Consider the following 14,645-nt stretch of genomic DNA (forward strand, 5'->3'; position numbering starts at 1 on the left):
TTCGCTAAGACGCTCGGTACAGACTAATTCGCTAAAGACTGTGTATTGATCGCTAATAAAATCGCTCGAAACTGAGACTGAAAAATTGGTCGCCTTACGATCGTGTTGCACGTAGCGGCGACATTGTTTTGCCCGGAGTTTATTTATTATTACATTATGTATGTTCTAACGATGTTGATACTCCGAGGCAAAACAACAACATGATTCAAATTGTCCTTTAGCTCATGTGCAATTACAAATCTGATATGTTGATTTAAATCAGATCTGATTGTTGAGTACCTACATAATAGCTTGAAATACAAAGGAACGATTTCAAAACACAAAATATTGATGACTCTATCTTCTTCCTCTGTCTTCTTACGCAACAACGTTGTTTAATCTTTGCGTGCGGTAATTGACACATAATATAACATCTCTCGAATACGATTTACAATAGAACATATCATCATTTGTCATAATAATATACTTTGATGTAAAGCTTTAGTATTTCCTCAATAACCGATCTGGTAATAAAACACTTAGTAAGAAGTGCTATAAGGAACGTTAACGGTAAATTGTGATCATCGGTCGTGACAAGAGAGACAATAAAATTTAAAAAAAAAAAAGAAATTCAAGGTCGCGGCCTGTTTTATTGTAGAAGCCAGTCTACCCTCGTCGAAACTTCTGAGTCCAGAGTTTGCAGATGCAGAGTTAAGGAGGGGTCTTTACTACGGCGTTCTTGTAACTCAGGGGGTCCTTCATGGCTATAATATACCAGCCCAGGGACAAAACTGTAGTTTAGCGTAGCGCATTATACATTTATTTACTGATGGTTGGTACCCGAAATAAAATCGTAGAATACTTAGTTTTAAAGTGCTTACCCTTTTCCCGTCCGTTAAAAATTCTCCAGCTAAACTAATCACCATCATTTTTTAGTTAACATTTAATTTCAAAAAGACAACTAGTTAACTTTCACAAGATTATTTACTAAAGCAGATGACGTAAACGAATCAAAATTTCAAGATAAATTTTTTAAAGTATCTGTGATTTCATCATTTTTTCTACCTTTCAATGTGTAAAGTTAGCTATATTATATTAAATTGAACAATTAGTTCATTTACGTTTTCTTACAATAGCACGTCAACTTCTATTTTCACATATAATCCATTTAACCAAGGAGTAATTTATTTATCCCCTTTTTCTATAATAAATTAAAATTATATTTTATTCTTCAAAAGACTCGATCAAAATCTGATTAATTTCCGTTCAATGCAGAATTCTACAGCATAGTCGTACGTGACTCGACTGCAAACAAAAAAAAAAAGAAAAAATACACTCGACTTTCGTCTAGAGTCTAACAAAATTTCAAAGCAATCTCCACTATCACAATCAAGCACTATAAACAATAATTACCTCACGATATTTACAAACCTTCAAGATTTCATACATTGCCCCTCGAATATTTTATCGCCGATCTGCAAAAATTTGAAAGCGAGTCGATGACCGACAGACTGAGAAACAAGACCGGCCACCCCGTTTATTTGCAAAGAAACGTCAGCTTTTATTCGTTCCATGATCTCATCGGGGTTGGATCTTGATTTTTCGATCCGGAATCGCGCGTAAGAGGTTTCAGATTGGCTAGCTGCTCGTGCATCTGCTTTGCACGCACGTGTATAATACGGTGGAGTAATGTTAATACGGAAGTTCGTGGAGTTGGGGCACAGCTGGTTTCGAGAACCGATTTATTATCGCGAAACTATCGCGTCGCACACGCACACACATATTGTGACGCAATGACGCAATTGAAAATTGTTTGAACCGTAGCTTGCTTATCGCGGTCACGTCTGGAAATTATGATACATGAACTCGATAATTGATTCGGGAAGCAATAATGACGAACGATAATAAATCCAAACGACGACGAATATCTAAGCCATTAATAAATAAAAGATTGTATTGATGCGAAGAGATAATGTGGATTGTAAGTCATGTGCCCTGACAGGGTAGTTCGTTTGGAAGATAAACGTGAATGAAATTTCAAGATAAATGTTCGAACATTGATTCAACAATGTAGGATCTCGGTAAACACAGCCACGTTCTGTGAAATTCGGCCGAATATCGAATAATGAAAAGCATATTGAGCATGCAAATTTAATTCTTCGACAAATATCGCGTTGGTTCGCGTGTCTGAAATTTGTGTGCTCGCCATTGCCGATGATCAGTGTCCGGGAAAATTTTGATGCGGGTTCGGTGGAAACGTTCGACCGTGAGAGAATTTCATTTCGAATAAACTGAATTATTTCGTGGGCAAAATGCTTGTTTCACGCGTGAAATAAAACACAGATGCTTGATAATAGATACCTATTAGAATCTCTAGATATAATAGTCGATAATAGACAAATATATTTTTTTATACTTCATAGGCTTATATTCTTTATTGTTTTAGATTTCAGAGAGTCTTGAGAAAATTTGTCTCAGCTCTACTATTAATTTTCGTCAACTAGCCTTGTATATATTTTTTACTATTTTACATTTCAGAATGATCCGAGGAAAATAAATATTTATATTTTGTTATATTTCGTCCAATTGAATATTTGAAACTTTCCTTGACAAAAATAAAAGTATGAAGGAAAGTAACTCAAGAATTAAATTTCTCTTGCATTACCAAACTCAGTTTGCTTACAAGGTATTATTAATAAATTAATATATATATATATAACATGTAAAATGCTTCTTAAGCTGGGACATGAATTACGTGTCTAATGAATATACTTCCGTATCTATTCCAAAACCGTTATGGATTACCTGACAAGAATAAACGAAATAAATCAGCTATCAAAAGGACGTTTAAATACTGTAAAGTTGGTAGACTGGCAATGACAGTCCCGAACCTTTTAAAGTAAAAGTTTGCTGACAGTACAATAATCGTGGGTCATAAAGGTCTATCTGTTTATTGCGGTGGTCATTGCCTCTTGAAACGGGCCGTAACTGATTTTGCCAGCGAAACAAATGTTTGGCGTTTATTGTTTCGCATCTACATGCTTGAAATTTCGTCGTGAACACCCTACGATTATCGTAAGACTTTTCTTTTGTCCCTTTTTATAGCTTTACTCGTTTTAAGTTGAGATTTTTTTTGGTCGACCTTGAGTAAAAATAGTCCATCCTGCAATATAATAAATATAACAGTAATATGGATTATTGCAGCATATTCGGGGATTTTCTAATGAACAGAGTGTCGTCGATTTCATTTTTGAACAGATATATGAAGCTTTTAAATATTAACTTTTGTTTAAAAGAATGAAGCATTTTCAAGCTGTATATTTAATTTGACTCACAATGGCTACAAAGTATTGGCACATACTCTCATTTTTTAACGAAACGCTTTTTTATCAAGTTTTACGTTTCATTTTCATAGTACAAAATTTTTGTAATCATATACAAGTGCAACTAAATGATATAAAATTTAATATCACCTACATACCTACCTAATAGTAGTTATATGCTGCAATAAATATAATGGCGTGTGAATACTTTTAGTAGCCACTGTATGTATTTTTGAAATATGTGGAGGATGGTTGATCCTTTAGTTTAAATGACGAGATAACTCGATGTTGAAAACCGTTAAATACATTTTAAAATAATAGATACAGAGAATGTTCGCTAAGACGCTCGGCACTAACTGATTCGCTAAGACTGTGTATTGATCGCTATTAAAATCGCTCGAGACTGAGACTGAAAAACTGGTCTCCTTACGATCGTGTTCGTTTATTTATACTGGTCGAGAGAGTACCGGAAAAATTAAATTCATCTTAGTTTGATAGTTGCACGTAGTGGCAATATTGTTTTTGCCCGGAGTTTACTTATAGTTGCAGTATATATGCCCTAATGATGTTGATACTCCGAAGCAAGACAACAACATTATTTGAATTGTCCTCTAGCTCGTGTGCCGCTAGAAATATTTCAATTTTGGAAGAAACAAAACTCTTCTTCCATTTTTATATCTAGTAATTATAATAGTTAATAGACTGTGGATATCTATGGAAACTCATATTTCTAGAAATACATATTTAGAAGAAACTAAAAAGTGGCATTTAAATAGAGAATTGTTTTACCAATTAAATATTATTATACTTTCAGTATTTTATAAAAGTACTTTCTTCACATTACATGCATTCTATGCACTTTTGCGCTTTCAAGTTTCCCACAAGTACAGTCATCCTGCATCCGCAGTCTAATAATTGCTAATACTGAAATGAAGATACTCTCTATTCTAAATTACGTTAACAACACTACAAATACTACCGTATTTCGTAGAATACTCGAATAAAATATCTGCAAAATTCTCCAAAATACTTGTTTCAATTTCTTCCGTAATAAAACAAATATAACGCACTGAAATATTAGTTGCCTCAAATTTCTAAATCAGAAAGGAGAAAAGATAAGCGAGGCTCTAAAATATGAAGAAAAAAAAGTAACGTTGTCACAAAGCATTTGTAAGAGGTCAGTTGATTAGAAATCACGGATCGACCCTAACTCTGTGCCATGTTAATAGCATGTGTGTGACAAAGAAACGTTTGAACAGAGAAGGGAAGAGGTACCGTGTGCCGGACGTGTGTATACGTGTGTCATAAGCTACGCTGGCGTGCGCAGCGCGATACGCTGCCAACGATGCATACGGGAGGATGAGGGCCCTGTGTGAGAATTCTTCTGAAACGTTAAACAGTGTTTACTCGTCGGGCCATGCACCGCGAATGCCTTTGCCCGCCGGTTTCATCAATGAACTCTTTCTTTTACGCAATGACCCTGTGGAGAAACGCGCGCGTCGCGCACGCAACCCCATGGGAAAACACGATATCGTGCATGATTACCGGAACTGCGCGCAAAAACCACACCGGTGGGATTTCGACCAAAGATTTTGAATTTCCTTGATAAAGCATCGTGATTTAAATGAGAAATGATGACATTGAAATTTGTGGGTAGTTCTGTATTTACGATTAAAACATCTGCTAGTTTGTATAACTATATTGTAAAGATCACGAAATAGAAAGAAGAAAGATTTCTTGTAATTACTACTGAAATATTTGCAGATTTCAATGATTATTTTAGAGAAATCCTAAAACAGGAAGAAGAAAGGTTCTAGCAACGAAGATAAGAATAATAGTTTGGAAATTTTGATGTAGTATATATATTGTCAGTAACAGCAAATCTTTATCGATATATTTTATCGTTACTATAACCATAATATATTATCAAACTTTTACCTTATATAATAACCGTGACGCTAAAATCCACTGCAATATGAATGGTTTTCCAGTCGAATCATGAAAAAAGATACTTTATATTAGATTCTTTATATAAATTTACCTGATAACTTTACAAACAACTCATTATTATAACTGGCAGGTAAATTAAGTATGAGCTTTACGATATATAATACTGATCATTCTCCCAATTTTTAGAAACTGTCATGTGAAAGAAAAGAGGTGGATGTAAGAGGATGAAAGAAGCGCGATAAGAGAGAGACTCGAATTTCGAAGGAGACGAAATCGTTGCGTCCTAGGGGACGGCGTGAATTCCCACACATCAACAAGTCTCAGTAGGTCCGCAGACTTCCCCTCTCCAATGCTATCCCGGAACCCCACTCCAGAACGCACTTCACCCCACTCTAGACACAGTGAGTGCATCGGCATGCGGTCTTCGGAATCCAAAACGTCAAACAGTTACCCTCTATACCCCAAGAAGGACGTCGTCAGTATTGTTGACGATCATCCCCTTCTTTCAGACAGTTCATCACTTGGAGTTTCACCATCGGGATGTGCACACGAAGAACTATGAAGAAATATTGTGAATACTATTCGTTCTTAGTACTTTGAAAATATAGTTTAGTTACATTTACGTGGATGTGATCTTGGATCGTTAAAAAGACGGATTGAAAGACGTTTTCGGACGTGGTGTTTTGTGTGGTTTGTTGTAGTGATTTTTACTGCAGTGCATAAATGGTGGATTATTATAATTACAAAATGTCAGGCAGCGAGGAGGAACCTGAATCGCACACGCAACCAGGGATGACCAAAGCGGAGTTAAGAAGGGTAAAAATTGGTTTGAATCTTCACTATTTTGGTTGTTGCGGAATTGTGGGAAAAGAATAGAATAATGGGAGATTTCGTTGAAGGTCTTATTAAAGTTTCCCTATTCGTATTTCCGTTATGAAATCATTATTTTTCAATATTTTGAGTGGCAAACAACATTTATGGAAGTTAATTTAATGTTTTTCTCATTTATTATGACTTAAAAAATATTAGATACCTTTTGACTACTTTCTTCAAAGAATAGTTAATATTAATATTAATAAAACAAACCATATGTCTATATTTTCTTTAAGAAATCACGTGCTACATATTAAAAAAAAAAAAATGATTTAAAATTTAAGGAATCAAGAACTTTCTAAAATTACACGCTCGTACTTATTTACCTGTATAATTCTAGATCTTTTCGTTGGAATTCAGATTAATTTAAACATTTAAATATCATAAAATACAATTTCAATTAAAGAAACACGAATTCTCACATGACTCGTTCATAAATCAATTACCAAAACCGCAACTATCAAAATTATAACGATCATCGAACGTTTCATAACTGGAATCATTCTCGAACTGCAGAGCAATAAGCCCATCATGGAGAAGCGGAGGCGTGCTCGGATAAATCAGTGTCTGGATGAGCTGAAGAGCTTGATACTCGAGGCGATGAAAAAAGACGTGAGTAGCATTGTTTTCCATCCGTCGAGCGCCATTTATCGGTCTGTTTGATAACAGCGATTTTCGCGCGATCGATCGAAAAGTCGTACCAATTACGTGTCACGCGAGCAGACAAAGTGTTTTAATCGCTTAATCGAACTAAACCCGACAGGCGAAATTTCTTGACGAGGAACGAACAACAGACATCAGCAGTGGTCGCGCGAAACGATAAGAGAGTGTGCGCCTATACGCGTGATTTGAAGCTAGCGCTCGTGGAATCCACGTTGTCGCCGGCGCCCGAAACGTGCCGTGGAAAACGTGACCGGTACACGACTTATCTAGCGACGTGATACGAGTTTACGGGAGATAACACGAAAATATGCGCAGCCTCTCTTGTCGACCGACACCGAACGCAGATTTTTTTTCTCGTTGCCACTTAGACTGATGGGATTTTGCGCGCGTTGATGAATCCTGATGAGAGAGATCTCTCAATGATATTTGGTAAATTTAGAATCGTTGATATTCATAGGCTCGACAATCAATATGTATTTGTAGTTGTTTTTTATTCTTTTGGATAACGTATTCGGTTTTTTATTTTGTTATTTTTTCTGGTGTTTGGTCTTTCTTCCGATATGTTCCATTGTAGCGTGATACATTGACAATGTTTAATTGAGAAATATCTTTGGAATGTTGATTTGATTTTAGATGATATGTTTTAGGAAGATGAATGTGGTTGTTTATATTTCTAAATCAATTATTTTGTATGCTGTGAAACAGTGTCAGTTGCATAGGATCATTCGTGGAAACTGAAGGAAGATTTAGGTTGCTGAATAATATTTCAAACAATAGTAAAATAAATAACGATATTCAGAATACATTTTCTATGATAAAATATTTATAATAGCTTTATGAATCAGGAGAGTGTCTAAGGATAGTTAGTAGAATTATTTATAAGATCCAAACGTTGAAGTTAAATAACTCAATAACATTACCTATATTAAGTCACTATCAAACACGGTAATTATGTATAAAGAAGAGAGAGTACACCTCGACGATTTTGATGAATTTCGAATATTTTGTTGAAGTTAACATTCTAAACAACCTTTTCCTATACATATAACCATCGACTTTATTTCCGAGATATTCATAAAAATACTTTTGTTACCTCTTTTTCTTGGCGTGGGTTAAGTTGGGTTAGCTTTATGTATGGACATGATGATTTTATAGGCGTATTCGTGCTGTGATGCGTTCATACGTCTTACGTTTCAATTTGTAAACAAAGAGAGATAAGAATGGAACTCAACTTAGTTTAGCTATGCAAGAGCCACGGATACAGATATAGTATCATCATGTCCGTACATAAATCTAATCTAAATTTTACTCTAAACCTAATTGTAAGATAAAAAGTAGCAAGATTATTTTTATGAACATATCTCAGAAGCTACAATCGAGCGAAGATTATATGCGTAGGAAAAGTTGTTCAGAATCATGCTTCCGACCACATCGGAATTTCAAATCATTGAAATCAGTGAGGTGTATTCTTCTGTATAATTACCTCAAACAATATAAACAAACAAATGTGTACATCACTTATAACAATTTTATCCTAGCAATCTTAAGTTTGTCAATAATTCCAATTCGTTTAGTCATTTATCGTAATGTAACTTAAATTTCTTCTAGTTTTTCTTCTTATTATAATTCACACGTATGATCAAGTGACAATTGAAATTGGCCGAAATTATAATCGGCCATATCAGTCATATACGGAGCATCAGTCGGTCGAAATTGTTTCGGTACTGTTAGCCTAAAGGTCAAGAGTCGATCTTTTAATTAAACTGATAGGAAGAGGTCATGCAGCGGATGTTGGCACAGAAGTGTTTGAACAGGCCGTCTCCTTTTTCCCTCGCCGCCTTCCTCTTGCGCGATACGATTTGTTTTTCGATCGTAGAATCGAGACTAAGGTCGGTAAACTAGTGGTAGCAAGAGGTGGACGGGTTTAGTTTTAGTGTTTTAGACGCCTCGGCGTGGGAACGGATGGTGGAAGTCCTCTCTGCCAACGCGTAATCTCCACTGGAGACACTACAATGGCACTTCAGGTCTATTCGGCTGCGTACCTGACCGGTGTCAGCCACATTCCATTTAATTCCATTTAATAATTAATTAAACAGTTTTAATTACGTTAGTTTCGAATAACTGTGAAACTTCACTAATTGACTAGTATCTTTGTTAAATACTGTATTGAAACATTGGAATACTGAGTTAATTTCAACAAGAATAAGAAATTTTAAGGTTAACAAACTTGGCTAATAAGCTTCCAAAGATAACAAACCATCAAATTTTAGTAATGGAATAGTAGAAAATTTAAAAGGAAAACAACGTGGCTTTTGTAATTAAAAATGTTCATTGAGTGTCACTAATTATTCAGAGTGTTAAAAAATATGAAACCTGTCTTAGTTGCAAGGTTAAAAAATTTCAAAGCTAGAAAGTAACTTTTTCAAATTTCAGTAACATTGTTTGGAACATTACGAAATCTAACAAGAAAACAAGGTTTCCAAAATTTGTTACGTACAGTACGTAATAGACTAAAAAGTTTCGAAGCCAAACTAACTTCTGAGTTCTTAATGTTATATGGCAAATAAAAAATCATGGAATCTAAAAAAATCAATTTTCGATAAAAAGTTGGATTGGAACCGCGAGATTTCCTCTCAGCACCCGAGGACATAAGTACGCTCCTCACCGCGTAACTCGATCCAACGAGATTGATTTCTCAGGCAGAGCCATAACGAGAGAGCGAGGCGCTCTCACCGTTCTCTCCTCCGCGTCCAGATGACTTCCGCTACCTGCTCGCTCCAGTGTCCGTCCCGTTCGCCCGTACGAAACGCCCCCCGCGTTCGTGGGAACCTCGAAATAATTATTACGAAGAAAAAAGAATCTCATCTCGGGTTGCAGCCTTCCTTTGTTGACCGTATCATCTTTAAGGATCCAACTTCGCGAAGACGGCACCGATCGCTGTAAAAAAGAAAAATGAGGAAAAAAAGAGGCGATGCTCGACGCCTTTGCTTTTAGTTGCTCTTTTAGCAGGTGTCTCGTTCCTCTGATCTTCGGTGTCGTATTCGCCTACGGGAAAATCGATTTCCGCATCGATTTTCTTCCTCTGAACCTTTGAAAGGTGTTTGCTTGTAGCACGAACCTCATCGATGAACTTTATTTTACGAAGACATCAAACATTTTTAATCACTTTTTATGGTTTCCGACAGCATTCGATAAATATATTAAAATATCGGTTTTGGATTTAGAAAAGTTAGAAGGTTTGTCAATTGCGATTTTACATTAAACTGAAACATAACGTTAAACATAACGACTGAAATTTTTAGATCCTACTCAAGTACCATAAAGGATATGTAAAGAAGATCGATTAATATTTTTGATATTCCAAGAACAAAATTTTTAATCATGGATAAATATAATAATTTCTCTTTGCAATGGAAAGACTGAACGGTGCAATTTGCCGGTGCAATCGAATATAGTTTCAAGACTGATTGTTGTTCGTCAACTTATTCTCATTCGAATGGAAGCTTATTCAATGGAGAATGGAGGGAAGAGAGAAGAGCCTCAATGTGTAAGCGATCTCTTCTTCGACTCCCACGCCTATTTTAAAGGTGACCGCTAGTTTACCATAAAAATGCGAGCACTCGGCTGATCCTGGGACCAGGATCGTGCTACAGGAAGGGCACAATAGGATTTCGCTGTTGTGCATCGGTATTGAACGATCGATCCTCTGAAAGGTAGGATTGCCTTGCTGGCAATCTGAGAAATATTGAAAGGGCTGGTGTTGTGCTCCGTGAAGAAAAAACTTTCGAGATGCTTTCGAATTTCTAACGGGTTCCCACGGAAGATTCAGCTTTTTCTATTCGCTACAGTTTTCCTTCGAGAGGAAATGTGTGTCTCGCAAACGTTTCCCCGAACGCGTTTCTAATTTATATGAATATCACACATCGTAAAGTGGCTTTATTTGATCGTTTAGAAAACGATTTGTATGCAGTCGATAAGAGTGATGCAGAAGTTACGCGATAGGGAATCGCCATGAAAAAATTCCCGCAGAATGTAACACGCGTGGCCGTAGGCTGACTACAAAATTGCTCTACACTAGCTACCGAAGTTGGTAGTCTATTATTAAGGTAACAGGTCGTATCAAGTCAATTACGTGGGCGTTACCCAGGCATCACAGATTTCTTGAACGAGCGATCGGTATTAATGCTCGCTTGTGAAGGGTAGCCTGGGGTTACGGCTCCGATTGCTATGCTTTGAACATGTTGGAAACGACCTTTTCATCGTACCGGTTAATTTCTTGCTTTCACCGCCTGTCGATAAAACAGATCTCCCCCTCTCGACCGTGTCTTGTTGAGTTCCTGCATTACCGACTGCGTTCGAGATTCGTTTTTTATCCTGGCATCGCGTCGTATTGTACGAAAAATTTTATAGAAAGTCGGTGTACGCGTATGAAATCGAAATTAATCAATGAAAATATACTCGTAACTCGAAAAATAAATTATTAACGTGCGATTCTTTTTATTTTACAGCCGACGAGGCATTCTAAACTCGAGAAGGCCGATATCCTCGAGATGACGGTGAAGCATTTACAAGCGGTACAGCGTCAGCAATTGAGCACGGCGGTCGCTACCGATCCGGTGGTGCTAACGAAATTCCGTTCCGGATTTTCTGAATGTGCTACCGAAGTATCGCGGTACGTCAGTCACCTCGAGAACGTGGATCCTGTTGTGAAGCAACGACTGGTATCGCATTTAAACAATTGCGTTAGCAATCTCCAGCAAATGGCGCCGTTCTACAGCCACTACGTGCCCTACATGCCGGAACGGCTCTATCCGGAGGTGAAGGTCGGTTTCCAGAGTGATTTCCAGAATGGCGACGAGAATAATAATAGAAGTGCCAGAATACAGATACCAAACGGTGTTCAGTTGATACCTAGCAGACTGCCGACCGGAGAGCTAGCTCTTTTGGTTCCACAATCGGCTGCTATTTCGGCAAACTTTCCATTCTTTCCACCAGCACCCGAGTCTGTCCCTAGAATTGGAGAGTGCTCCGCCTTCACAACTGTTCATAGATCACAGAGTCCTCTGTTGAGTCCATCGACATCCATCTCGAGCTATGGCGAAGAGAGCCAACAATCTGAACACTATCCTCAAGCGCACTCTCCTAATGAGCAGCAACGTCGATTCAAGATTCCCGATCAGAGTCCAGCTTCCAAGAGCTTCTCTTCATCGCCAGAGACTCAAAAGCCACAGATTAGTTCAACCAGCGATAGCAAGTCGCCAGTACCAATTTTTGCGGAACCTAAGTCAAACACGAGTTATACAAACAGAAAAGAATTTGCAGAATCTTCTGGATCGTTAAGCGGCAATGGACTGGCGACGTACAGTTTAAGACAACCCCTTTCAGTAATTACAGACAAAACGTATAATCGTACCGATTCTATGGTGGCAAAGAAAGAGGCAATCAAGAGACATAGCTCGGATTGTCTTTTAGTAATCTCTGATAAGAAGGCCAGGTACCAAGAACCTATCAGCTCTACCATGAATTCTTCTAACGGTCCCTTAAAATCCGGGGAAGATCAACCGGTTTCTGTGGAGGATTTGTCAAGTAGAGCGACTTGCTCGGCTAATAGAAATTCTAATCCTAATCCTATCAAATTTGTAGCGGTGGCTGGTCCTTCTGGCGTCAACGGCGATATGTGGAGGCCCTGGTGATTTAAATATAACGTGCCTCCTCACTTTTTTTAAATTTCCCTTCCTTTAAAAAAATGTCTTTCTTTTTGAACCGAAGCGGAGGAATTCTTTCTAAACCGAAGTACATGAAATTGACAATAATTGGTTATTATAAAGAATCATTACGCAATTGAGATTGTTAGATCGCAGTTTAAAACGATTCTCGGCTATACATTATGATCATTTATATTGAAAATTGTGCCTTAGAAGAAACATAATTGTTTACTTTTCAAACATTTTAGGACATTATTGAAACTAGTTTTACCACGACTATTATGTATAATAAGGATACCGACTGCTTAGTAACGTAAGTCTTTCTTGAGTAGTTTTAGTAATTTAAAGAAATAGTATTTAAGAAGAAACGCAACGACGATTAATTAGCTGTAATGTCGACAGAATGGGAATATGCAACTTTTATCCTCGCTGACAAAGACTTTCAAGCTTTAATATACTATATATTGTACGATAAGTTTTCACTGTGAATAGTCATGTAAATAATCGTCGATCTTATTTAATTTGTATTCTAATCTAAGAATTTAAAAAGAGTGATGTGTTTTTCCAGTTGATGTAATACTATCGTTACGAATTAAGTTAATTATCGCCAGTTTTTGTGATAAAAGCATAGGGGGAAAAAACAGAAAGAAAACAGAAATGAAACGAATTTTTTCCGTTGTTCCTCGTATCCCATGATTCACATGAAGAGAGCGATAAAAATCGTCGCAGAGAAACGAATCTCTGCGTGATATATAAATTTCATTAAGTGTAAAGAAGAGTAAAAAGAAAAGAAGAAAGGAAAAAGAAAGAAAAATCGTCTGAGCTGATCTTTCTATCGATATGTCCCGTAGTCTCGTAAAAGGCTGAGCAATTTCCCTTGTTGAAAAAGCCGTCGGGGCCGCTTTATCCTTTTAAGAAGCGTTAAACGCGCTCCGATTCATAAACTGGAACTTATTCTTTCCTTTTTTGCCGATAAAGGAGTAAAAAGGCGCGGCGAATGAGAATTTCAACCACCTGTTACACCGCAAAACCACCCCCTTTCTCATCGGCTGAATGCTTAAACTGATTTATCGACAGACACCGTGAAATTTGTTGAATGCCCTTAGCGTTTGCTCGACGAACGAGCGCGTCTTCCCTTCTAGTCGCTGAAATTCTTAATTTCGATCGTGATTTATGGGACTAAAGGGGGAGTAGGAGGAGAAACACCGTAATTTTCTCTAGACTCTAGACCTATCGATACGTGGGTGAAGCGTCACGTACGCGTATAGCTCGCCCATTTTGTAAAATTAAGTTGGCTGAGAATTTCTAGAGATATATCGATTACACGGTTTATGACGGTGGACTAAAGGTGAATGTATTTTGAAAAAATTTCACGCGATTTTTTTATGGCTAAGAGTTCGTTCGCGTTGGTCGAGATGGCACCACGATAGTATTCGGAACAAAAGCTGTTCGTTCGTGTCGGTGTTTTTCCAGAAAATTGCTTGACTATTAGTTAGATAACTTTTTAATTTTGCTCGTTGATAGCGGCCATGTTAATTAAAATTTATCTTAATTGGTAAGTGAACTTACATTGGTGATCCTATATTTCTCTCTGCTATCGCCAATGGATAGCGTAGTAAGGTCTAGCAGCAATAACTTTAAAAGTAAATCTCTGAAATTAATACATGCATGTAGTATGAAATATTTTAATATTGTCTACTATACCAATTTTGTTAGGGCGGCATATTGTAACTATTGCGACATAAATAATTCTGCTTTCAACGTTTTATAGTATTCAAAATGGACGAATTGCTTAGAAGAGTATTTAAATTTATTGTAAATACAAAATCATGTTACAGCACCGAAAGTACTTTCTATATCGCTTATTTTTTGTCTGCTCAAAAGCGGAAAAAGAAATGAAAACGAACGTTACTCTGAAAGTGTATATTTCTCGAATAAAATAAACTTACATATTTTTTTAGTCTTTTCAGAGACGAGTTTGTTAAGGTCCGAAAAAGATAATTACTTTTTAATTTCTGCTTTTATTTGTTTAGAAAATATTTATAAATATTCGACAAGAAATATAACATTGAAAAAATATTTTTTGTTGTCTGAGGAAAATAATATGTATACACGTAGGTAGCTATTATATTTTTCGTCTTTTGGAATTGTG

At 36.8% G+C, this 14,645-nt stretch overlaps 1 protein-coding gene across 1 annotated transcript; it reads left to right on the forward strand.

Annotated features, from left to right (window-relative positions):
• The first annotated feature begins 5,723 nt into the window (after positions 1 to 5,723).
• Positions 5,724 to 14,254, forward strand: LOC122574475 (protein deadpan-like). The gene is made up of 3 exons (XM_043742128.1): positions 5,724 to 6,068; positions 6,642 to 6,737; positions 11,297 to 14,254. Exons 1-3 carry the CDS (start codon positions 5,976 to 5,978, stop codon positions 12,479 to 12,481), a joined length of 1,374 nt encoding a protein of 457 aa, XP_043598063.1. The 5' UTR covers positions 5,724 to 5,975; the 3' UTR covers positions 12,482 to 14,254.
• Positions 14,255 to 14,645: the final 391 nt, after the last annotated feature.

This window comes from Bombus pyrosoma, linkage group LG13, assembly GCF_014825855.1.
Source record: "Bombus pyrosoma isolate SC7728 linkage group LG13, ASM1482585v1, whole genome shotgun sequence".
Lineage (NCBI taxonomy): Eukaryota > Metazoa > Arthropoda > Insecta > Hymenoptera > Apidae > Bombus > Bombus pyrosoma.

Excerpts from the sequence above, each read along its gene's own strand:
- LOC122574475 (XM_043742128.1), top strand. The coding sequence starts at position 5,976 with ATGGTGGATTATTATAATTACAAAATGTCAGGCAGCGAGGAGGAACCT. Across the intron at positions 6,069-6,641 it reads CCAAAGCGGAGTTAAGAAGG|AGCAATAAGCCCATCATGGA; the intron begins GTAAAAATTGGT and ends CTCGAACTGCAG. Across the intron at positions 6,738-11,296 it reads TCGAGGCGATGAAAAAAGAC|CCGACGAGGCATTCTAAACT; the intron begins GTGAGTAGCATT and ends TTTATTTTACAG.